Below are 23,412 nucleotides of genomic sequence, written 5' to 3' on the forward strand. Positions count from 1 at the left end.
TACTCCGAGGTTACCAAACCAGGCTCAGATGCCAAACCGCAGGATGCTGTCAACCAAGAGGAGCACCATTTTCTAGTTGACAGCAAAGACCTTCAATCTACGCAGAAAGTGTAGCCGCTCTTGGACCCTAGAGCAGACATCTCTACCTGAAAACTCCATGTCCATTTGTTGTCGATATGTATGCCCAGGTACTGTATGCTGCATTCACACCAGACGGGGAGCGAATATTTTGCGTTGCCTCACAATCGCTCTCAACTTGGCTGTATCATCACAAACCTTTACAATATTATTGTTAGCAGTACTTCATGTACATTCATTAGTGTACTGTGCAAACAGGACTGGTGAACTGACGCACCCTTGGGGGGCACTGGTGTTGATGGTCAAGGATTGAGACAAGGTCCTGTTCACCCTGACATTCCCAGTACGTTTGTAGAGGAATGAGTGATACCACTTAGTAAGGAAGGAGTTAACATTCATATATCATATCATATCATAAAGCACCATGTTCCATTCAGCAGAGAAGTCCTATTTTTCAAACCGCCTGTAAAAACCATTAAGATAATTGGCTTTAGCCAGTCAATCTACAACACGTAAGCATTTTTTGTTGTTGGGTAGACTTTTATTGTCTTTTTCGGAATCACAGTGTCAACACAAACAACTAATAGAGACCTTTTCCGCATTTGCTCATCTGCGCTCTCGGATTTTGACATTGATTTTCCTTCATAAACCCACCCCTCACAGGCCGATCCCGATCTCTCAAGACATCACAATATATATATAGATATCTATATATCTATAGATATTATTTGGTTGGTACAGTGAAAACTGTAATCTCATTCATAATTTAATAAAATATACACCAAGCATGCTTTTTTATTATTGAATAAAAATGTTTTGTCTTGCTTTGAATTGACAAGACGGATATCATTTTAATAATAATAGTTTAGATCATGAACGCGTTTTTATAACCTGTTTCTACAGTGGCCCTGAAGTGCAAAACACAACGACAAATAGGAAAACACAACGACATTAACTTCTTACGGAAAGGGTAGGGCCTTATAGCAGGAAGCAGAGGACGGACCCTTCTGATTGCACAGTCGGACTGTCTGTCTTTAACAGGAAATAATACAGGGTTCTCAAGTGTCACGCACTCCGGCCACACATACAATTCCTCACGCCAAGGAATCGGGCTCCGGTCCCTGAGCCGTGTCGGCCATAACGTCCCGCTGTAGCCCCCCCCCCTCCCTCTTAGCTTCAGCAGCGTCCACCGGCCGTAGCGTCTGCGGTACTCCGCCGGTACCCCCACCCCCCCCAGCGGTCGTAGCGTCTGCGTCCCCCCTTATATTTAAAACACCTAAATATAATTGAACAACAAAACACCAGTAAAAATATGGTGAAACACTAGTAGGACACTTTTAAGACACTCGTAAAACATCGTCATCTATCTGTGACTTTCTGCTGCGGCTCCCCCACGGCGCGGGGACCGGAGTCCGATCATTTCCTGTTAAAGACAGACAGTCCGACTGTGCAATCAGAAGGGTCCAACCTCTGCTTCCTGCTATGAGGCCCTACCCTTGTTCCTATTTGTCGTTGTGTTTTGCACTTCAGGGCAAGAATAATCAACTAAGTCAATGATGCTTTACCACCATTATTAAAAGCCCCCTTGATGCAATGCTTTAAGAGTGATTTGCATCACCTCTCAAAGACTTAAGGTGCAGAGACACACGGCGCCATTAAAAAAAACAGTGTTTCTATATTAGTCAAAACCTCCTTCTACTTTTTCATTATATGTTAGTCTCACACCTGTCAGGCAACAGATACCCTGGAGTAACTTAAGTAGAAGTTTTCTGTGTTGGTTCACTTTTTAATTTATGTGGTACACAATGTAAAGACACAAATATGATCTGCATGTACAAGTTCTAGAATAAAGTTCACTAGATCAAGACATCTGTTAATAAATTATCATCACTATGACCAAGTACATTTCCTTGTCTATTTCCTCTCACCATGCAGTGTCTCTACAGCAGGTTTCTCTCACATGAGCCAGGCTGCAGTATCTTAAGAGTAACAATGAGCTTCATAGATTTTCTAAACCAGGGGTAAAAAAAGGCATAGATGAGAGGGTTGAGACACGAGTTGAAATAAAACACACGTACTACGATCGTAGCCGACGAGGCACTGAGCAAGGTGTCCTGTTCTGAGAGTGAAACACAATAATATGGGCAGAGGCAAACTAGAAAGACAACAACAATGACACCAACGGTTCTGGCGGCTTTCATTTCAGATTTTTTAGCAGTTTTGGTCATTGCAATCTTGAGAGGCAAAGCTGCAACATGAGACCTCATGGCACGAGCCTGAGTCACAGCAACCACAAAGACTCTCATGTACAAAACTATGATGACAGTGACGGGACCAATAAAAGTCAAAAAAAGATTTGCACGTCCAGCAATGTAGTTAATCACAATGACACACTCTCCAATGCAGGAATTATACCTGCCTGCTTCTTCAAGGTTATCTTTAAAAAGAACACTGTGAAGGATAGCAGACCATGTCCAACACAGACAAACACAGATCTTAACTCTCTTTTGTGTCACTTTGTTGAAATAATGAAGAGGCTCACAAATAGCCACATATCGGTCAACTGATATGAGAACCATGGTTCCTACTGAGGCAGAAGTAATAATAAAGTCCAGAAAAGTATAGAAGATACACATGAGGTCACCTAGAAACCAGCAGCCATCTATAAGCACGATTTGGAAGACCATGAGAAGGCCGACGAAGAAGTCTGAGACGGCCAGAGAGAGCAGGAGGAGGTTGGTGGGGGTGTGGAGCTGCCTTAGGAGATAAGATGACAACAAGATTGTCATTATTTGTAACAGCAATTGTCATATCAAGAGATAAAAGCAATTATTAACACACAATAACATGTTTTCATTCAAGTCTTAGGACAGAATGGTGGAAGAAATTCTACTATCACCCGCCTAATAAATTGATAAAATATCAGAATACTTGAAGTGGTAGATGGAGATGATGACCAGCAGGTTGAGAGTCACAGTCAGCAGAGAGATGGAGGATAATAACATGTAAGTGAGCATAGATGCAAAGTGAGGATGTAAGGCCTTCCTGCAGGAGGAGTTGAGGAAATGAGGAAAGCAAAGTTCATCTTTTTCAAGACTTTTCATTCTCAGAGAGAGGAGACACGATGCTGCTGCATGCGTATCCCTCCTTCTCTATGGTGACATCCTTCTCATAGTGAGTGACTGACCTTGCCCCTTACTGTTTCATTCATCTATGCTCATTGGGCCTCTCCATGTATCTTTCTTTTCCTTTTGTTCAAAAAATGTCCATCATGCTCTGCAATGGGAAAGAGCAAGGCCTATCACAATACAGCCAAAGTTGCCTTCTCACGTGAGTAAGAAATAGAAATAGAGAGCATATAGTTTTCCTGAAGAAACCCAGCTCCAATCTGAAGTTAACTACAGGCCACGGCGCTCCTAAAATTTTTGTATTATTTTCTCCCTTCAGCAACTTAGTGTTTCAGGCTCTGCTCTCTCCCTTCTCTCAACCTTCCTCAACGACCACAGGGTACCTTAGATATAATACAGTATGTGTCTGAACCTTGTCCTCTCACCACTGGGGTCCCCCAAGACTCTGTCCTGGGTCTCCGCCTCTTCTCTCTGTACACCAACTCTCTCGGCTCTATTATTCACTCACATTGCTTCTCCTACAATAGCTATGCTGATGACACTCAACTAATCTTTCCCCCAATCGGAGACACAGGTAACAGCAGTAATCTCTCCCTGTTTGACTGACATTGCCGCAGTTTTAATTTCATCGCCGAAAACTATGACGAAAAATGTTTAATAACGAAGCTTTTTTCCATGACTAAGACGAGACTAAGACGTGACGAAACGATCTTAAAAAATGAAAACTATGAGTAAATCTATTCTAACTTTCATTAACGAGACGAGACAAACATGTTGGTGGTTGACGAAGTCACGATACTTTTCCCCCTAAACCTTTCTGCTTTGTTCTCTGGCGACGGCAGGCAGCGTTTCCTCGGCTGGATGAGACGCTCCGTTACAGGCTTCTCCAAACACGTCTAACATAATAAACCCATTGCAGGTTCTGAAGCCAAGAAAATAATGTATTGCACCGATTGTAGGACGTTAAGGTCTCTCTTGTTGGGACAGTGGAAACATTAAAGGACCATGAAGTTTCCGGTGGCCGTGTCAAAAGCATTGCAAGTAAACAGACAAAGTTAGTAGTTTGTAGTTTATTAAATTTAAGAAAACAGTAAAGAAAAGTATGTCAACACAACACAACAAGACAATTGCAGATTAAGAACTATCTACATACGGAGTCTCCTTTTTACAGTAGTGCCCAGAGGGCCTCCTTGTCCTCCACGTCAGGTCCTGCCTTGCACAGAGGAGGCATGAACCCCAGAATGCGTGTTCTGGGGTTCATGGCTCTTCTGTGCTTCTCCTCTCTCTATTCGACCTGGTGTTTCTCCTCTCCCTGTGCTCTCTGCATCATTGCCTGTCCTATCGCTGCCTGAAAAAATGTTGAATTTAAGAGTTGGGGCTGAGAACGCCAATTAAGCAGCCTGTCAATTACACTGACAACAACTACCTATGTCATCATAAATAGCCTATACACGACCAGCGAACACAGAGCGCGCGACTACTCCCCCCCCGTCGGTCGTTCCGCCCGCAACGACTACTACACCCCCCCCGTCGGACCTTCTCGACCGGTCCGCGAAATATTGTCTGACATGAAACCGGTCCGTGAGGTAAAAAAGGTTAGGGACCACTGGGCTAATCCACAACGTGTATGTGTTTACATACCTCCTGGATCCTGATTGGTGTCGCTGCTGCAGCCGCAAGGCACTGATTGGATGGTCAGACCATAATACAGCACAGATGAAAATGAGTCAGACTACGGCGTTTATATGTTCAACAATAGGAAACGTAGTCTTAGCTGTTTTGAAATTACACCAAGTTTATTTCGGATTATTCCAACGGAAAAATACAAGGCGCAGGGAACTTTGAGGTGCGTAAACGCCACTTGGAGGTGGGTAAACGCTATTTAGAGGTGCGTAAACGCTATTTCCAAAATTCCAGAGGTGCGTAAACGGCGTTTATGTGCGTTTACCCTCCACTACAGCCCTGGACGAGACTAAGACGTGACAAACGATCTTAAAAAATGAAAACTATGACTAAATCTATTCTAACTTTCGTTAACGAGACAAACATGTTGGTGGTTGACAAAGTCACGATACTTTTCACGATATGGCTATTAAATGTGACTAAAACTAGACTAAAATGTTCTGAGTTTTCGTCGACGAAAACTAGACTAAAACTAAGAAGGATTAAAATGACTAAATGTGACTAAAACTAATATGCATTTTTCGTCTAAAGCCTAAGAGTAAATCAAAAATAGCTGCCAAAATTAACACTGGATTGCCATAAACCATGAATCTGGACTAAAAAAAGTTTTGATCTAAATTACCTGCAATCAAAAGTTACTTTTTCTTTGAAAAAAACAAAACTGTATCAATGGCCGAGTAGAAAGGGTGTCTTTCATACACTGTTGTTTATAATCATTTGATCGTCTCCCAGGCAGAATTCCACCTGGTGGAATGATCTTACTGCATTGTCCTGTCCGGATCCATATCAGTCCCTGGTCAGGCGCCAACGTAGCCGTGATGGAGCTACCGTGTGGGTTCTTAGATACAGACAGTTGAACAACTTCTGAGCATCCGGTCGAGTCTGTTTTGATGCCAAATAAGCCAAATACAATGATTTTCTCCTTCTATCTCATAGTAACAGAATAGAATCAGGAAACAACATTTATTGCCAAAATATGTAAGACGTATAAGAAATTTTACATGGCGCATAACATTAGCAAGTACAGTGGGACGATACTCTAAATCGATGTATTTCTTTATTATTTTAGGTAGAAAGAGTGAGCTAATAGAAAACATTACTACTGTACTGACGAATCAATTTGGAGATGTAGTGTGAAATCCTGACCACAGTGCTGTGGAGTTCTGTTGTCTGATTGTTAGAACATGCATATGCTTTATCTAATTTTTGAATAAAGAATATCAATATATATGAAATCAGTTTTTAGTTTTCTTTTGTTTTACACATTGTCTTATGTTTTATCAGACCTCCCAGATTTTGGGTCCCGCTTTCGTGGCACTGTGAGCATAATTCCTTCTATGGTGAACGTGTGGTCAACCTTATGTGGTCTGTTGATCGTTTGTCATCATAGTTCTATATAGTATAAGTATCTACATAGGTTTATTTGTGATGGCACTGGAGCTGAAAATATGTGTAATCAATGCTCACATGGTCATTTTGTGCTCTTATTCTAATACGAAACGAGACAATGGCATGTCCATCTGCAGTTTATGTATGTTTGAAAAGTATCTGTTTACAGTACAAAACTTTTGTTGGCGTTGTTATGAACATACGCAAATGCACACACACACATAGTGTGATTGAGACCCACTGGGCCTCACAGCTTTCTGCATGTAGCCCATTACCTGTCGCTGTGTATCTCTGCAGCCAAGGCAACTTTCACACCTGCTCTCATTAGTGTCACATGCTGACATCAGTGCATCAGAGATGTTGCTGTGAGACAAAACAAGGTAACGTTAAGAAATGATGCAATCGTTGCACAATAGACCAACAACTCCCATTGGACACAGGTTGTTTTTGTTTTATGCTGAAATTGTTTCTTCTTTAGGACTTGATCTCTTTTTCATATGGAAAAATGAACTATATGTGATAGCATAAAAAAGTTTATAATTTCTGTGACATTTAGCACATTTTTATGTAGCCATAGAGGCCTAAACAAACCATTTAACAATTGTTCGGACATTTGAAGTTAAAGTTATTGGGGAACAAATATTTAGTGGTTTTTCAAAGTTTCTTTTTCCAGGATTTCCAGACAGCTACACATTACATTACATCACATGTCTTTTAGCAGACGCTTTTATCCTAAGCGACTTACAATAAGTGCATTTCAACCATAAGGATACAAACTCAGAAGAGGTGCAATTGTTCTCACACCTCCCCTTCCTCTTCCGATGACGATCGTTTCAGAAGAGACCAGAACAAAGTGTAGCACCCTCTCACGGACTGCCTTCACCGCTCATCATCCCATGCCTATAGTTAGGGCTGTACAAAAATGTACAAAAATGATCACAGTTCACCCAACATACGATTGAGGCAATGACCAAGAATGTGTGGAATGGTGGTAATGGTTCTCGCTTCTGGCAGATGAGAGGAGCGTTGTTTTTTATGTTAATTTGAGCTAACCTTGATGTAGGAGAGGGCTTTGTCCAATCAGTTCAGGTTGTCACAACTATCATCAACTATAACCACACCATACACATGAACAATTCGTTAAATCACTATGTGTATTTTGTAATGACGAATACTTCGTGGTCAGTCCTACATTTTAAACAAAGCATTTCAGTGTCTCTTCCCTTGGTCGGTGTTCTTATGTATAATGTGTCCAGGTTCTTGTGGATTTCCGCCTTTGGGGTCAAGAAACTGGTGAATATTGTTTTTAAGCAATGAATCCAGAAACTGTAGTGACATAGATAAACAGGTGTACTCTCCTGAAGCAGGCTCCCCTCAGCGCTTGCAATAAGCTCATCAACCCGGAGCCCTTCATAGCTGCCTGCTCAAACACTTTGCAAATACCCTGTAGTGGATGGTCTCAAGTGCCAGTTCCTGAAGGCCTACGCCAGGGCCTGCTACCACCACAGCAATGTTACGATGGAAAGTGTGAGATGCATGTAGTGGTAAAAACATTCTGTAAACATTTGTCCGGTGCTAATCGCCAGGTCTCAGTGGTTGACCCTGAGATGGAGTGAGATAGAAAGATTTAGGGTTTGCAGCTGTGTTTGGGGAAGGGGGTGAACTTGTTCTCACGGACCTTCGATCAGAGGAGCATTGTGTGTTACCCTCAGCTCCACCTGAGTTCTTATATCAACTTGATTTGTGGCTTCTCGTAACTGGCACTGAGGATGGTCTTCAAGTGTATAAAAACTCAGCGTTTTTACTGCTCGGGAACGCCATTACACAGAACGCTGCAATACGTGCTGGTGTGTTGGAAGCAATAGTTAGAGCCAGATATCTGCGGAGAATTGCTCATCTGTAATCTTTTTCTCTTCTGAATAAATGTTAATGTTTTGACTTTAATTGATCAACGTGTGGCGATCCTTCTCATGAACCAACTCGGGGGGATCGGAGATCCCGACAAGAGCTGTATGACAGCGACCCGCAGCCGCAAGGCTTCGTTTCATTGTCTGGCATTATGTTTCAGACAGCATGGTGGTGTGGTGGTTAGCACTGTCGCCTCGCAGCAAGAAGGTCCTGCTACAACCAGTGACCTTTCTGTGTGGAGTCTGCATGTTCTCCCTGTGTCTGCGTGGGTTCTCTCCAGGTACTCCAGCTTCCTCCCACAGTCCAAAGACATGCTCTGGGGGTTAAGTTGATGATTGATGACTGTAAATTGGCCATAGGTGTGTGGATGTGTGTTACATTGACTAGCAACCATCCAGGTGTACCCCGTCTCTTGCCCGATGTTAGCTGCGCAACACCGCAGCTCCCCCTGGGATCATGAAAAGTGTCTTTCAAGATGGATGGGTTACGCTTCGACATTACCTGAATAAAACCATCCATTTACCACCATTACATTGTTTTCAGCACTTTCTACAGAGTTTTCGTGCCCCCTTTTTTAAATCTTTGGGGTAGACATTATGTTTGATAACATATGAATTTGATGGAATCGTGGTATATTTCTTTCCTTCATATCAGTCAGTTTATTGGCTCAATCCTATTAAAACTGGAGGAACTTCTTTTTTTCTATGTGTATCTGAAGCTGCTGTCCTTCAGTCTTTCTGTAAGGGACAGGTTCTGCTGCTCATTGGTTCTGTGCACGATGTTGGGGAACCCAGCGGCCTCTGTCGGGCCACATTTGCCTAAAACTGCAGTTTATGCATGTTTGTTCCAGTTTGGAAAGTATCTGTTTACAGTACAAAACTTTTGTCGGCGTTGTTATGGACATACACACATGCACTCACACACACACAGTGTGATTGAGACCCACTGGGCCTCACAGCTTTCTGCATGTAGCCCATTACCTGTTGCTGTGTATCTCAGCAGCCAAGGCAACTTTCACACCTGCACTCATTAGTGTCACATGCTGACATCAGTGCATCAGAGATGTTACTGTGATACGAAACAAGGTAACGTCAAGGAATGATGCAATCGTTGCACAATAGACCAACCACTCCCATTGAACACAGGTTGTTTTTGTTTGTTTGAGGCAATTTCTTCTTCCGTGATTAAATATTTGTGATGCAACCTGATCCACCAAAATTCCACAAAACGTAATATTATTTTAATTGTGAGAAACACAAAGGACTTTTTTAGTTGGTGAATGTACTAAATTGTTCATTGGGAGACATGCACGAAACAGCTGACGTATCTGACGAAGTTTTTAATTTTGGTGACATGAAACACAGTGAGCGTGCGGTCTTACGTATAACCATAGAAGCCTAAACATCCTTGTTGTGAAAATATTCGTTATTCCTCGAACTTTTAATATTAAAAAGTTAGTGGGATACAAATGTTCTCTGCCTCTGAGTTGTATTTCCAAGTAAAGTTTTTATAAGAGAATGTTGAGTGTTTTATCTCATAGCGCCATGCCTTTCTTCCACAACTTCTTCATTCAACGCTGTGGCTCGCCACTAAACAAAATCTGAGGGCCAAACTCAATACTTTTTGTCAATATTCATGTGTCATTACCATGTTGGCCTTCTCAATTACTAGAGGCAGATCATTAGTAGAAATTAGGGCTGTCAAAGTCAACACATTATTCATTGTGGCCGAGATTAACGCAATGAAATATTTTAACGCAGTTTACGCAACTTTGTTTACCTCCAGTGTGCATTCAATTCAATTCGTTTTATTTTGTATAGCCCATAATCGCAAATTACAAATTTGCCTCAGAGGGCTTTACAGTCTGTACACATACAACATCCTCTGTCCCGAAACCCACCATCGGCACAGGAAAAACTCCCCAAAAAATGAAAAAACCCTTCCAAGAGGGAAAAAAGGGAAGAAACCGTAAGGGAGAACGTCAGAGGAGGGATCCCACTCCCGGGATGGACAAACTACAATGGATGCCATGTGTACCGAATGAACAATATATAATACATGCAATTCCTATGACAGAAATGATTCAAGTAACTGTGAGTAGTAAGCCAGGCGCACAGCAGGACCACTGCAGGGGCAACCACCATCAGATAGAACCACCTTCCACAGAAGCCTGTGGGGAGGGAGAGCACAGAGACTTAAGGAGAGGGTAATGTTGGTTTACGAGTACAGTAATATGATTAATATCTAAAATAATAATGATGATGGCCACAGCAGGCGTTAGCAGGGCCACGGTAGGTGTCAGGACCAGGGTCCCGATGGAACCACGATCTACGGAGACCTGCTAGGGGAGAAAGCACAAAAAAAACTCCCGGAAAGAAGCTGATTTAGTCATGTGCATTAATAAAACGTGAATTATGGTAGAACGAGAGCGTGAGAGAGGAGCTCAGTGTGTCCTAAAAATTACCCCAGCATTCTAAGCCTATAGCAGCTTAACTAAGGGCTGGTCCGGGCTAACCTGAGCCAGCCCTAACTATAGGCAGAATCAAAGAGGAAAGTTTTAAGTTTTACTTTAAAAGAGCTGACCGAATCTGCCCCCCGGACTGAAAGTGGAACCGGGTTCCACAAAAGAGGAGCTTGATAACTGAAGGCTCTGGCCCCCAGCCTACTTTTTAAAACCATAGGAACAACAAGTAACCCAGCATCTATGGAGCGCAGCTGCCTTGTAGGGCAATAAGGTGTTACAAGCTCTTTAAGATACAACGGTGCCTCACCAGCAAGTTCCTTGTAGGTGAGGAGAAGTACCTTAAAATCTATTCTTGATTTAACAGGGAGCCAGTGCAGAGAAGTTAATACAGGAGTGATATGATCCCTTTTCTTAGTTCTTGTTAATACACGTGCTGCAGCATTCTGAATCAACTGGAGAGGCTTAAGAGCAGCCTGATAACAGAGAATTACAGTAGTCCAGTCTGGAAGTGACAAACGCATGAACTAATTTTTCTGCATCACTTTGAGACAGGAAGTTCCTTATTTTTGATATGTTACGTAGATGAAAATAGGCAGTCCTTGAAGTCTTCTTTATTTGCGAGTTGAAGGTAATATTCTGGTCGAAGAGAACTCCCAGATTCCTGAGTACCAGAGCAATTCCATCCATAAAAACTGTATCACGTGACAGCTGGCTTCGAAGGCGCTCTGGGCCTATCAGGATAACTTCCGTTTTTTCTGAGTTTAGCATCAGGAAGTTGCCGGTCATCCAAGTTTTGATGTCTCCAAGACATTCTTAAAGTCTAACTAGCTGGTCTGTCTCTTCTGGCTTGATCGACAGATACAGTTGAGTATCGTCTGCATAACAATGGAAGTTTATGCAGTGTTTCCTGATAAGATCGCCCAAAGGAAGCATATAGAGGGTAAATAAAATCGGTCCAAGTACAGAACCTTGTGGGACTCCGTGACCAACATTGGTGGTCTTTGAGGATTCACCGTTTACAAGCACAAACTGGGATCACTCCGATAAGTAGGATTTAAACCAGCTGAGTGCAGTTCCTTTGATACCAATTAAATGTTCTAGTCTCTGCAACAGGACACAATGGTCTATGGTATCAAATGCGGCACTGAGGTCCAGCAAGACAAGAAAAGAGATGAGTCCTTGGTCCGATGCAAGTAGAAGATCATTCGTAATTTTCACCAGTGCTGTTTCTGTACTGTGATGCGCTCGAAATCCTGACTGGAAATCCTCGAACAAAGCATTGTTTTGTTGAAAGTCACATAATTGATTTGCGACCGATTTCTTAAGGATCTTAGAGAGGAAGGGAAGATTAGAGATAGGTCTGTAGTCAGCCAACACCTCTGGAGCAAGAGTAGGTTTCTTAAGAAGAGGTTAAATTACAGCTACCTTGAAGGACTGTGGTACATGCCCTGTCAACACAGACAGATTCATAATATCTAATAAGGATGTGCTAACTAAAGGACAAACTTCCTTAAGCTGCTGAATCGGATCCAAGAGACAAGTAGAAGATTTAGACTTTGAAAATAAAGAAGTCAGTTGATCAAGGTTGATGGAAGAGAAGGCATCGAAACAGGCATCAGGGCCCACTGCTGCATCCAAAGTTCCTATATCGGAGGACAGGTCGGCACTGGTTGAAGGCAGCAGACCATCAATTTTCTCTTTGATAGTCCGAATCTTATCATTGAAGAAGTTCATGAAGTCATTACTAGTGAGGTCCAAAGGAATACACGGCTCGACAGAGCTGTGACTCTCTGTCAGTCTGGCTACAGTGCTGAAGAGAAACCTGGAGTTGTTTTTATTTTTCTCTATTAATGATGAGCCCTGCGTTACGGAGAGCCTTCTTATATGTTTTAAGGCTGTCTTGCCAAACTAGGCTAGATCCTTCTGATTTGGTGGAACGCCATAATCGTTCAAGTTTCCGCACAGTTTGCTTTAGGTTCTGTGTTTGAGGGTTATACCACGGAGCAGACTTTCTTCTTGTTGCTATTCTTCTTTCCAGAGGAGCAATAGCGTCCAGCGCCACTCTCAAAGAGCCTGTAGCAGTATCGACAAAATTATCGATCTGGGACGGACTGAGGTTCTCACAGGAGTCTTCTTGTATCTTGAGGCAGGGCACTGAACTTAGAGCAGAAGGAATGGCTTCTTTAAATGAGGCTACAGCGGTATCCAATAAGCGCTGTCCTTACACCAAACGGGGAGCGAATATTTTGCGTTGCCTCACAATCGCTCTCAACTTGGCTGTATCATCACAAACCTTTACAATATTATTGTTAGCAGTACTTCATGTACATTCATTAGTGTACTGTGCAAACAGGACTGGTGAACTGACGCACCCTTGGGGGGCACTGGTGTTGATGGTCAAGGATTGAGACAAGGTCCTGTTCACCCTGACATTCTCAGTACGTTCGTAAAGGAATGAGTGATACCACTTAGTAAGGGTATCAGTTAACATTCATCATCTGCAGTGTTTTCAGGAAAAGGCTGAACTGAAATCTACAAACAACAGTCTAAGTGTTTAGTCACTACGTGCATACTGTTGGTTGCATCATCAGTGCCTCTCTGCTGTGTGCATGCAAACTGTGGGCCTACATGCAGACGCAGTTTGCTCACTATGAGCTTCTCCATACACTTCACAACAGAGGTTAGAACAATAGATCTAAAGTTATTGTTCTCCTGTGGACAGGGTTTCTTAGGGACATGTGTGATGATTGTCTTTTTCCATTGTGTTGGTACAGTACAGTACAGTCTGGGGACCTCTGGAAAAACGGGCACCAGGCAGGTGTCAATTCATCTGCACATGTTTTAAAATAAAAAAGCAGAGATACCATCTGGACCTGTGGCCTTTGGTAACATTGATTTGTAATGTCATAAAGCTAAATGTTGCATTCAGCAGAGAAGTCATATTTTTCAAATCGCCTGTAAAAACCATTAAGATAATTGGCTTTAGCCAGTCAATCTACAACACGTAAGCATTTTTTGTTGTTGGGTAGACTTTTATTGTCTTTTTTTCGGAATCATGATGTCAACACAAACAATTAATAGACTTTTTCTCTAGAAACTTTTTTGCTCATCTGCGCTCTCGGATTTTGACATTGATTTTTCTTGATTTTACACCCACGCCTCACAGGCCGATCCCAATCTCTCAAGACATCACAATATATATATATATATATATACATAGATATTATTTTGGTCGTACAGTGAAAACTATAGTCTCAATTTAATAAAATATACACCAAGCATAATTATTTATTATTGAATAAAAATATTTTGTCTTGCTTTGAACTGAGAAAGCGGATGTCATTTTAATAATAATAGTTTAGATCACGAACACGGTTTTTATAACCTGTTTCAGATAATCAAGAATAATCAACTAACTCAATAATGCTTTAGCACCATTATTGAAAGGCCCCTTTAAGCAATGCTTTAAGAGTGATTTGCATCACCTCTGAAAGACTTAAGCTGCAGAGTCACACGGTGCCATTAAAGAAAACTTTGTTTCTATATTAGTCAAAAACTCCTTCTACTTCTTCATTATATGTTAGTCTCACACCTGTCAGGCAACAGTTACCCTAGAGTAACTTAGGTATAAGTTTTCTGTGTTGTTTCACTTTTTAATTTATGTGTTAACAATGTAAAGACAAAAATATGATCTGCATGTACAAGTTTTAGAACAAAGTTCACTGGACCAAGGCTTCTACATCTGTTAATGAATTCTCATCACTATGACATTTCATAGTAAGTACATTTCCTTGTCCATTTCCTCTCACCATGCAGTGTCTCTACAGGAGGTTTCTCTCATATGAGCCGGGCTGCAGTATCTTAAGAGTAACAATGAGCTTTATAGATTTTCTAAACCAGGGGTAAAAAAAGGCATAGATCAGAGGGTTGAGACACGAGTTGAAATAAAACACACATATTAGAATGTTAACAGACGAGAAATTGACCAAGTTGTCCTGGCCTGAGAGGGCGAAACAATAATATGGGCAGACGCACAATAGAAAGACGACAATAACTACACCAAGAGTCCTGGCAGCTTTCATTTCAGATTTTTTAGCCGTTATGGTCATTGAAAACTTGAGAGGTAAAGCTGCAACATGAGGCCTCATGGCACGAGCCTGAGTCACAGCCACCACAAAGACTCTCATATACAGAACTATGATGACAGTGACGGGACCAATAAAAATCAAAAAAAACTGTGCAAGTTCAGCAACGTAGCTAACTACAATGACACACTCTCCAATGCAGGAAATATCGTGTGTTCTTTTCAGGTGATCTTGTAGCATCAGAATCAGAACGAAAGCAGAACATGTCCAACACAGACAAACACAGATCTTAACTCTTTTTTGTGTGACTTTGTTGGTATAATGAAGAGGCTCACAAATAGCCACATATCGGTCAACTGATATGAGAACCATGGTTCCTACTGAGGAAGAAACAACAATATAGTCCAAAACAATATAAAGCGTACACATGAGGTCACCTAGAAACCAGCAGCCATCTATAAGCATTATTTGAAAGACCATGAGGAGGCCGACGAAGAAGTCTGATACGGCCAGAGAGAGCAGGAGGAGGTTGGTGGGGGTGTGGAGCTGCCTTAGGAGATAAGAAGACAACAAGATTGTCATTATTGGGAGCAGCAATTGTCATATCAAGAGATAAAAGCAATTATTAACACACAATAACATGTTTTCATTCAAGTCTTAGGACAGAATGGTGGAAGAAATTGTACTATCACCCGCCTAATAAATTGATAAAATATCAGAATACTTGAAGTGGTGGATGGAGATGATGACCAGCAGGTTGAGAGTCACAGTGAGCAGAGAGATGGAGGATAATAAAATGTAAGTGAGCATAGATGCAAAGTGAGGACGCATAGCCTTCCTGCAGGAGGTGTTGAGGAGATGAGGAAAGCAAAGTTCATCTTTTTCCAGACTTTTCATTCTCAGAGAGAGGAGACACGATGCTGCTGCATGCGTAATGCAATTGATGAAGCTCCTTTCTTCCTCCAAATCCCTCCTTCTCTATGGTTTTCCTGAAGAAACCCAGCTCCAATCTGAAGTTAACTACAGGCCACGGCCCTCCCCAAACTTTAGTATTATTTTCTCCCTTCAGCAACTTGGTGTTTCAGGCTCTGCTCTCTCCCTTCTCTCAACCTTCCTCAACGACCACAGGGTACCTTAGATATAATACAGTATGTGTCTGAACCTTGTCCTCTCACCACTGGGGTCCCCCAAGACTCTGTCCTGGGTCTCCGCCTCTTCTCTCTGTACGCCAACTCTCTCGGCTCTATTATTCCCTCACATTGCTTCTCCTACAACAGCTATGCTGATGACACTCAACTAATCTTTCCCCCAATCGGAGACACCGGTAACAGCAGGAATCTCTCCCTGTTTGACTGACATTGCCGCAGTGTTAATTTCATCGCCGAAAACTATGACGAAAAATGTTTGTTAACGAAGCTTTTTTCCATGACTAAGACGAGACTAAGACGTGACGAAACGAACTTAAACTTAAACTATTAGTAAATCTGTTCTAACTTTCGTTAACGAGACGAGACGAACATGTTGGTGGTTGACAAAGTCACGATACTTTTCCCCCTAAATTCGCACGCAGCTAACAGACAGGCAAAGTACGGCGGATATTAACGCGTCATGATGACGTCATCCACGAACCCGGAACCCTCGCATCGGTGCAGCAGTGGTTCTTGTGCACCGACTACGGACCGCAACGACTATTTTACGCTTCGGCGAGTTTGAATATGCGCTTCCTTAGTTTAGCTCAGCTTTCTCGGTTTAGCTGACTGTTAGCAGGCTGAAGCCGCGCTGCTTCAGAGAAACATGAAGACCCGTTTAACAGACTATCGGACCTTTCTGCTCTGTTCTCTGGCGACGGCAGGCAGCGTTTCCTCGGCTGGATGAGACGCTCCGTTACAGGCTTCTCCAAACACGTCTAACATAATAAACCCATTGCAGGTTCTGAAGCCAAGAAAATAATGTATTGCACCGATTGTAGGACGTTAAGGTCTCTCTTGTTGGGACAGTGGAAACATTAAAGGCCCATGAAGTTTCCAGTGGCCGTGTCAAAAGCATTGCAAGTAAACAGACAAAGACAACCTAGTGTTGCGTTTAGATCCCCTGTCCTCATGAAGTTGTTACACCCTTTCCAAATTGTTAAATTGCCTTGCAAATAAATGCTTTGCTATTTGTTAAATCCAAATCCTTTCATGTAATGATTTTTCACATGTCATTTATATTTGCTCGCACAAACACTTCCACCATTTGTTCTTGGCCCGGCTCCTCCGTCACATTTTACAACCCATTGTGGCCCGCGAGTCAAAAAGTTTGCCGACCTGCTATAGACCTGTCCTAGGAGGGACATCTAATGGACAACCAAGTACTGCAAGCTAGACTATTATGCAGTTATAGACACAACACAGGGGGTCCCTGGGCCAGAGAAGGGAAGAAAAGGAAAGGAGTTTAATATGGCTATTAAATGTGACTAAAACTAGACTAAAATGTCCTGAGTTTTCGTCCACGAAAACTAGACTAAAACTAAGAAGGATTAAAATGACTAAACGTTACTTAAACTAATATGCATTTTTTGTCTAAAGACTAAGACTAAATCAAAAATAGCTGCCAAAATTAACACTGGATTGCCATAAACCATGAATCTGGACTAAAGTTTTGATCTAAATTACCTGCAATCAAAAGTTACTTTTTCTTCGAAAAACAAAACTGTATAAATGGCCGAGTAGAAAGGGTGTCTTTCATATACTGTTGTTTATAATCATTTGATCATCTCCCAGGCAGAATTCCACCTGGTGGAATGATCTTACTGCATCGTCCTGTCCGCATCCATATCAGTCCCTGGTCAGGCGCCAACGTAGCCGTGATGGAGCTACCGTGTGGTTTCTTAGATACAGACAGTTGAAACACTGTTCACTCTTTTTCTCACTCTTCCTCCTACGCTCTCCGCCGCGCTTCTGAGCATCCGGTCAAGTCTCTTTTGATGCCAAATAAGCCAAATACAATTATTTACTCCTTCTATCTCATAGTAACAGCAATGCCATTGTCACATTTCGTCACATTACTGAGGCTTTTGGAACCTGTAATGTTTCGAGACAGAAGCCAGTATGAGGAGGTTACAGGTTACACTTACTGCGGTCAACTCAGCAGACGCTTGAGTTTTAGTTTACGTATATGCTGACATTTACAGTATTATACAAGTAAACAGAATCAAGGGTATTTAAATAGCAAATTCCAGACAATGATAGCAGGATGTGTGAACATATGGAATCCCATTTCCGCCACAAAAAAAAAGAAGGATTAGTAAATCGAAATTATGACTTAAAAAGTCAAAATTATGAGATCAATAGTCGAAATTATGATTTAAAAAGTCGAAAAGATGACGTAAGATATGCGCATGCGCAGCTTCCGTGACGCGGTCACAACGTCACTGGTTTTGCAATGTATCCGCTGTGGAGGGTGTAAAGTGACGAGACAGGAGACGGAGATGCGTGTCAGCGAGTCAACTTTACTCTCCACTTCAACACTCAGAACAACATGTGAGAACTACTGCAGACAGCACGTTAACCTCACATCAAAACACTTTTCCTTAAAGGGACAGTCCCCTAGTGAATGTCTCTCCAGCGTTACTTGTGGGTCACCACACAGGCCCCCCCAGAATTCACCCATAACCACAGGCCAAGACCCAACAGGTATCCCACAGAGAACATAGGACACTACATGCCAATGCAGAACAGTCCAGCCCATACAGTCCCGAAGAAGGTCAACGCACAGGGGGGCGGACCAGGCGGCCATAACGGCTGCGCTTAACAGGAGAAGGGCGAAGGGCGGGAGGCAGTGGCGTGGGGGCCGGGCCAGCTGGAGCGGTTCGCCAATATCCACATGAGCAGGTTTGAGACGGTCTATAGCTACCCGCTCAGGCCTACCCCCCATATCCACAACAAAGTTCTTAGACCCCCCCACCAGGACACGGAAGGGCCCATCGTAAGGGGGCTGCAGCGGGGCGCGATGGCCATCGTGGCGAATGAAGACGTACTTCGCCGACGGCAAATCCTTTGGAACATAGGACTGGGGGAGGCCATGGCGAGACGTCGGAATAGGAATGAAAGCGTCGGCAACTTCCCGGGACACCGCACGATGGGAGGCAACCGACCATGGGGCCGTGGCATCCGGAAGAAACTCCCTCGGGACGCGCAGCGGCTGGCCGTACACCAGCTCGGCCGATGAGGCTTGAAGATCTTCCTTGGGGGCGGAGCGAAGGCCAAGCATAACCCACGGGAGGCGGTCAGCCCAGTCGGCGCCCGTAAGGCTGGCCCTGAGCGCTGCCTTCATGTCACGATGAAACCGCTCGCAAAGTCCGTTGCTCTGTGGGTTATAGGCTGTGGTACGGTGGACCTTTACCCCCAGGACCTCGGCAACCGCAGTCCAAAGCTCCGATGTAAACTGCGGACCCCTGTCCGAGGAGAGGTCGGACGGTGTGCCAAAACGGGCCACCCAAGCCATAATGAACGCCCGGGCCACCTCAGCTGCTGTAGTGGAGGACAGGGGAACCACTTCTGGCCACCTGGTGGTCCTGTCCACCATGGTGAGTAGGTAGGTGTAACCACGGGAGGGGGGAAGTGGCCCCACCAGGTCCACGTTCACATGATCAAAACGCCTCTCAGGCACTTTGAAAGGTGCCAAAGGGGCCCTGGTATGACGAGTCACTTTCGCACGCTGGCACGCCACACAGGCCGCAGCCCAGACCCTGACGTCCTTCCGCAGGCCTGGCCAGACGAATTTAGCCCCCACCAGCTTGATAGAGGCTCTCCCCCCCGGGTGGGAAAGCCCGTGTATGGCGTCAAAAACCTTACGCCTCCAGCCAGCCGGCACCATGGGGCGCGGCAGGCCAGTGGAGATGTCACAGAGGAGTGTAGCGTTGGCTGTGTCGAACACCACATCTTCCATGACCAGCGCCGTGGGAGCCGTCCTGTAGGCCTGCACCTCAGAGTCCGCGGCTTGATCCCCAGCCATGGCCGCGTAGTCGAGGCCCAAGTGGACGGACCCAGTGACTGCTCGGGAGAGGCAATCGGCGACGAAATTGTCCTTGCCGGCCACGTGCTGGATGTCAGTGGTGTACTCTGAGATAGCAGAAAGCTGGCGCTGCTGTCGACCAGACCATGGCTCCGAAGACTTGGCCATGGCGAACGTCAACGGCTTGTGGTCAACGAAAGCCGTGAACCGCCGGCCTTCCAACAGGAAACGGAAATGACGGGTGGCGAGGAAGAGACCCAGGAGCTCCCTGTCGAAGGCGCTGTATTTCCTCTCGTTGTCACGGAGCTTCCTGCTGAAAAAGGCCAGCGGCTGCCAGGCTCCGCCTACCCACTGTTCACACACAGCCCCCACCGCGTAATCCGAGGCGTCTGTAGTAAGAGCTACTGGGGCGGTAGGAGACGGATGTGCCAGCAGAGCAGCGTTGGCCAGCGCGGTTTTGGCAGCGTCAAAAGCAGCAGCCATCCCTGCGGACCAATCCAACACGTCCGCCGGCCTCCGACCCCGCAAGGCGTCATACAAGGGTCGCATGAGTTGAGCCGCATGGGGAAGGAAACGGTTGTAGAAATTCACCATGCCCAGGAACTCCTGCAGGGACTTCATAGTGCGCGGGCGTGGGAAACCGGCGACGGCCTCCACCTTGGCAGGGAGGGGTACGGCTCCCTGCGGGGTGACGTGGTGGCCGAGAAAAGTGATGGCCGACTGGCCAAACTCGCACTTGGCCGGATTGATGATGAGACCATGCTCACTTAGCCGGCCGAACAGCTGCCGGAGATGCGTCAGGTGGTCGTCTGCGGACGCGCTGGCCACAAGAATGTCGTCCAAGTACACAAACAGGAACGGCATGTCTCGTAGCACAGAGTCCATGAGGCGCTGAAACGTCTGCGCCGCACCCTTGAGGCCGAATGGCATCCGCAGGAATTCGAAAAGGCCAAAGGGCGTGATGACTGCCGTCTTGGGAATATCCTGCGGGCGGACGGGCACCTGGTGGTAACCGCGCACCAGGTCCACCTTCGAAAAGATTGTGGCACCAGCTAGGTGGGCGGAGAAATCTTGTATGTGCGGCACTGGGTAACGGTCGGGGGTGGTGGCGTTGTTCAGGCGACGGAAATCACCGCAGGGACGCCAACCACCATCAGCCTTGGTCATCATGTGCAGGGGGGACGCCCACGGGCTGTTGGAGCGGCGCACGATGCCGAGGTGCTCCATGGTGGCGAATTCCACCTTGGCAATCGCGAGCTTGGCCGAGTCGAGGCGCCGGGCCCGTGCATAGACTGGGGGGCCAATCGTGGTGATGTAGTGCTCCACACCATGCTTAGCCACCGCTGATGAAAACGTGGGCGTGGTGATATCCGGGAATTCAGCCAGCAGGCGGTGATACAGGTCCCCTGTGGCAAACGTGTTCGACAGACAAAGCGCCCCCTCCCCCCCCAGCGTGCAGGGGTATGAAGCAAAAGACAGGGCGTCGATCAGGCGGCAGTTTGTAACATCCACCAACAGTCTGTAAGCACACAGGAAATCCGCGCCCAGGAGCGGCGTAGACACGGCGGCCATGACGAAGTCCCAGCCGAAACGCCGCCCGCCGAAACACACCTCCACATACCTCGTGCCGTAGGTACGAATGGCGTGCCATTAGCAGCGTCCATCGGGGGGCCATGTCCGCCAGCCATGGTGTCCACAGGCTTCGCCGGCAGGATGCTGCGCTGAGCCCCCGAATCGACCAGCAGCCGCCGGCCGGACAAGGTGTCAGCGACGAATAACAGCTTGCAGTCACGGCCAGCGCCCATAGCTGCTAATGAGCGCCGGCCCTGGCTTTTCCCTGGGCCCCAAAACTGCAAGGCTGGCGACACTGCTTGGCCTTGGCCCCAAACCTGGAATGGTAATAACACCACCCGTCCTCCCGCTGTTGGCGGGCCGTTACAGCCGCTGCAGTGTCCGGGCCGTCCTCCAGGGGTGGAAGCGAAACAGACGTGTGCTGGGCGGGTAGCAGCGCGTGGACAAACTGCTGCCGGTTGGCGAGGAAAATCCTGTCTGCCTCCAACGCCAGCGCCCGATAGTCCAGGGAGGAAGTGAGGGCGGAGCAGGCCAGCGCGGTGCGCACGGGCGCTGGAAGCTGAATCGGAATCTAAATAAACAATTTTTGAAATTTGACACTGGAAAAAAAAAGTTTAAGGATTTAGTTCATTCTTTATCAGATGCCTGAGTTCAATATACAGGTTCACTGTTTCAAACACATCATTGTTTAATTTCCGGTTATACTCTGACATAAGGTCCACACAGATATGAAACACGTCTTCATCGCAGGGGAAGTCCTTGAATACACACTCTTCAAGGCAGACTTGAACATTCTCCAGGTCCACATGGTGCAAACAATCTCTGCCTCCGAACAGTTGAGGGACTGCATGCAGTATGGAGGGACGTCCATGAGGTGATCGGGAGTTGTGGACTCGATGAACTCTGTGGCTGTTCCAAGTCAATATTACATCATTAAGTTCCTCCTAAGAGACAGATAATTTTAAGTCACAAAAAGGTACAGCATTTTAAAAACGTATTCCTGGTTGATGCATTGGCGTAAGGGGCCTTTGTACACACTAGTAACTAGTTATGAAGAATACACACACTATCCCACGTTCTTGTCAAATAATCAAATAGCTCAGCAATCATCAATAATAATATAATAATGATGATATTTATTAGTGTGATCTTTCTCGTGGTTATATGGTGGGATGGCACAATACAATATTAACACCTGAAAAATGTAAAATGCTAAAAATGTGTTGAAATAATATTTCACAGCAATCAAAATGTGAGTGAACCTAAAAATGAGAAGGATATTTTACATCATTATTCAATGCCATTTAATTACACAATTATCTACACAGAACATAGGAAATGTGTGCGTGCGTGCGTGCGTGCGTGCGTGCGTGCGTGTGTGTGTAGGTCAATTACCTGTATTGTTTGAAGAAAGCAAAACTGGATCAAGAACTTATCCAAAGAGTCCATACAATGTTTTTACCACTGCATGCATCTCACAATTCCCCCTTTTGATCTCTTTAGAGATCACCCCAGCTATTGGAGAACGTCTGCTGGATCAGCCTCCTCATCGTGTCTTTGCTGAACTGATGCGGAGAATTGAGAAAGATAGAACAGAGGAGAGTATAGTTATACACTTATTCTTGGTCTTCTTGGTTGTAGACAGTCGACACAGATCACCATGCTCTGGGTGTCTGTCGGTCAACTGTCCGTTGAGAGTTTGGGGAACCTCCGGAGCCCGTTGCCGCCTCTTGCTCCTGATCCTTCAGGACGTCCTGGAGAGTGCAAGCTGGTTCCTCTGCGGTGGCACACTGGCTCCAGTGGTACCAGATATCATCTTGTCCTCTCAGCCTCACTGCATGGTTCTCTCCTCCACTTGGTATGGTCCTGTCCACCGCGGCTCCGACCACTTCTCTTGATGACCCTCAGGAGGACGCAGGCTGCTTTGTGGGTGTTGTGGGCGTTCTGATCACCTGTTTCGTCTCGCACCTGGTCCGCAAAATCTGAACGAGAGCTTGTAGATCGTTATGATGACTTGCATACTCACCTGGTGGAGCTTCCGGGTTGGGCCTAAGCTTCAGGCTGGCACTCGGTCCAGGGAACTGTCTTCCGGTGGTCAGTTCTTATGGGG

The 23,412-nt window shown here is 45.2% G+C and overlaps 3 protein-coding genes across 37 annotated transcripts in view; all 3 read right to left on the reverse strand.

Moving 5' to 3' along the window:
- LOC120812009 (uncharacterized) overlaps window positions 1–23,412 on the reverse strand; it is a 519,303-nt gene that overhangs the window by 290,549 nt on the left and 205,342 nt on the right. The gene's annotated exons all lie outside the window — the stretch shown is intronic.
- On the reverse strand, window positions 2,019–3,182 carry LOC120812066 (trace amine-associated receptor 13c-like). The gene is made up of 2 exons (XM_040167874.1): window positions 3,010–3,182; window positions 2,019–2,835 (listed from the first exon to the last, which is right to left on the reverse strand). The coding sequence occupies exons 1-2, from the start codon at window positions 3,180–3,182 to the stop codon at window positions 2,019–2,021; spliced, it is 990 nt and encodes a 329-aa protein (XP_040023808.1).
- Window positions 14,472–15,632, reverse strand: LOC120812016 (trace amine-associated receptor 13c-like). Its single transcript, XM_040167798.2, has 2 exons — window positions 15,460–15,632; window positions 14,472–15,285 (listed from the first exon to the last, which is right to left on the reverse strand). Exons 1-2 carry the CDS (start codon window positions 15,630–15,632, stop codon window positions 14,472–14,474), a joined length of 987 nt encoding a protein of 328 aa, XP_040023732.2.

Source organism: Gasterosteus aculeatus, chromosome 21 (genome assembly GCF_964276395.1).
Source record: "Gasterosteus aculeatus chromosome 21, fGasAcu3.hap1.1, whole genome shotgun sequence".
NCBI classification, from domain to species: domain Eukaryota; kingdom Metazoa; phylum Chordata; class Actinopteri; order Perciformes; family Gasterosteidae; genus Gasterosteus; species Gasterosteus aculeatus.